General features: G+C 41.5%; 1 protein-coding gene across 1 annotated transcript; it reads left to right on the top strand.

Moving 5' to 3' along the window:
• Positions 1 to 446: 446 nt before the first annotated feature.
• LOC140983850 (mitogen-activated protein kinase kinase 10-like) lies at positions 447 to 1,508 on the top strand. The gene has a single exon (XM_073451008.1). The coding sequence runs from the start codon at positions 447 to 449 to the stop codon at positions 1,506 to 1,508; it is 1,062 nt and encodes a 353-aa protein (XP_073307109.1).

A 1,508-nucleotide genomic window follows, 5' to 3' on the forward strand; every position in this document is an offset into this window, starting at 1 on the left:
ATTGCATCGAAAATTTTTCCCAAATCGATTAGTGAATGAAAAAACAAAATTTGATAATTTAGATTACCCACGTGTATGTAAGAATAATACTGATCACGAAGCTTGAGATGATTTTTCCACAATTAATACATATGATGTGTATCCACGGGTTGGTCAATTTCCATCCGTACGTCTTGCAGACCTCTATTGGTAGATAATATTTAATTAACAAACAAAATTATAATATTACATAATATATCGTATTTAGGCACATGTTCAAGATGTATGCATGGAAATAGCATTGTGGATACCTGAAATATCACAAGTGGCAGCTCCAAATTCATCTTTAAGCCTATCTTCACTCTAAACCAAATAAATATAATTTAAAATCCTCAACAAAAACCTCACATAATATATTCGTATTTAGGCACATGTTCAAGCTAGTTTGTGTGGTGTGTGAAAAAAAGATGACTTCGATGAGGGAAAGAAGGCAGCAACAGGCTTTGAGATTGATATTGCCTTCGGACCCAAATTGCGCTCTTATGTCGTTTCCATCATCAGGGTCGTCATCATCATTGTCGTCTGCAAGTTCGGGCTCAAATTCTAGTTCACTAGGTACTAATTGCATTTCGGACCTCAAGAAACTCGAAATTCTTGGACATGGCAATGGTGGCACTGTTTACAAGGTTTGTCATGAGCAGACTGGTATGATTTATGCTTTGAAAGTGCTGCACGACTTCGATAAATTGGAAGACGTCGAATATCGACAACTGGCGATGAGTGAAGCAGATATACTCACACGTGTCGACACCTCGGAGTACATTGTGAGGTGTTTAGGTGTTCTCGATAGTGGATTTGAAGAGGGTAAAGGTAGAAGAGGTGATCTTTGCTTCGTGATGGAGTACATGGATATGGGATCATTGCACGATATACTGCGCAAGAACAAGAAACTGCCTGAGAATGTGATTTCAGGGATAGCAAGAAATGTGTTGAAAGGGTTGCAATATTTGCATGGGATGCAAATAGTGCATGGAGACATAAAACCCTCAAATTTGTTGGTGAATGGAGCTAAAGGAGAGGTGAAACTAGCCGATTTTGGTGCTAGTCGAGTCGTGATAAACCGAAACCAGGCAGACTGTATGGACTCTTGTGTGGGCACGTGCGCGTACATGAGCCCTGAGAGGATGGACCCTGAGAAATGGAACAAGGATGGGTGCTCGGGAGGGTTTGCGGGAGACATATGGTCACTCGGCCTGGTGGCTATGGAATGTTACGTGGGGCGTTTCCCGTTGATCAAGCCGGGGCAGAAGCCTGATTGGGTGACTTTGATGTGTGCGATTTGCTTTGAAGAGGATGTGAAACCCATGCTAAGGATGGCTTCTTTGGAGTTCCAGAGTTTTTGCCAAAGGTGTTTGGAAAGAGACTGGAGGATCAGAGGGACTGTGGAAGAGCTTCTTTCTCACCCTTTTGTTAACAATAATACATCTTCTAATGAAAGTAATGGTGTAACTGTGAGTGTTGCATCCTAG

The sequence above is a fragment of the Primulina huaijiensis genome, chromosome 9 (assembly GCF_012295235.1).
Source record: "Primulina huaijiensis isolate GDHJ02 chromosome 9, ASM1229523v2, whole genome shotgun sequence".
Taxonomy (NCBI): domain Eukaryota; kingdom Viridiplantae; phylum Streptophyta; class Magnoliopsida; order Lamiales; family Gesneriaceae; genus Primulina; species Primulina huaijiensis.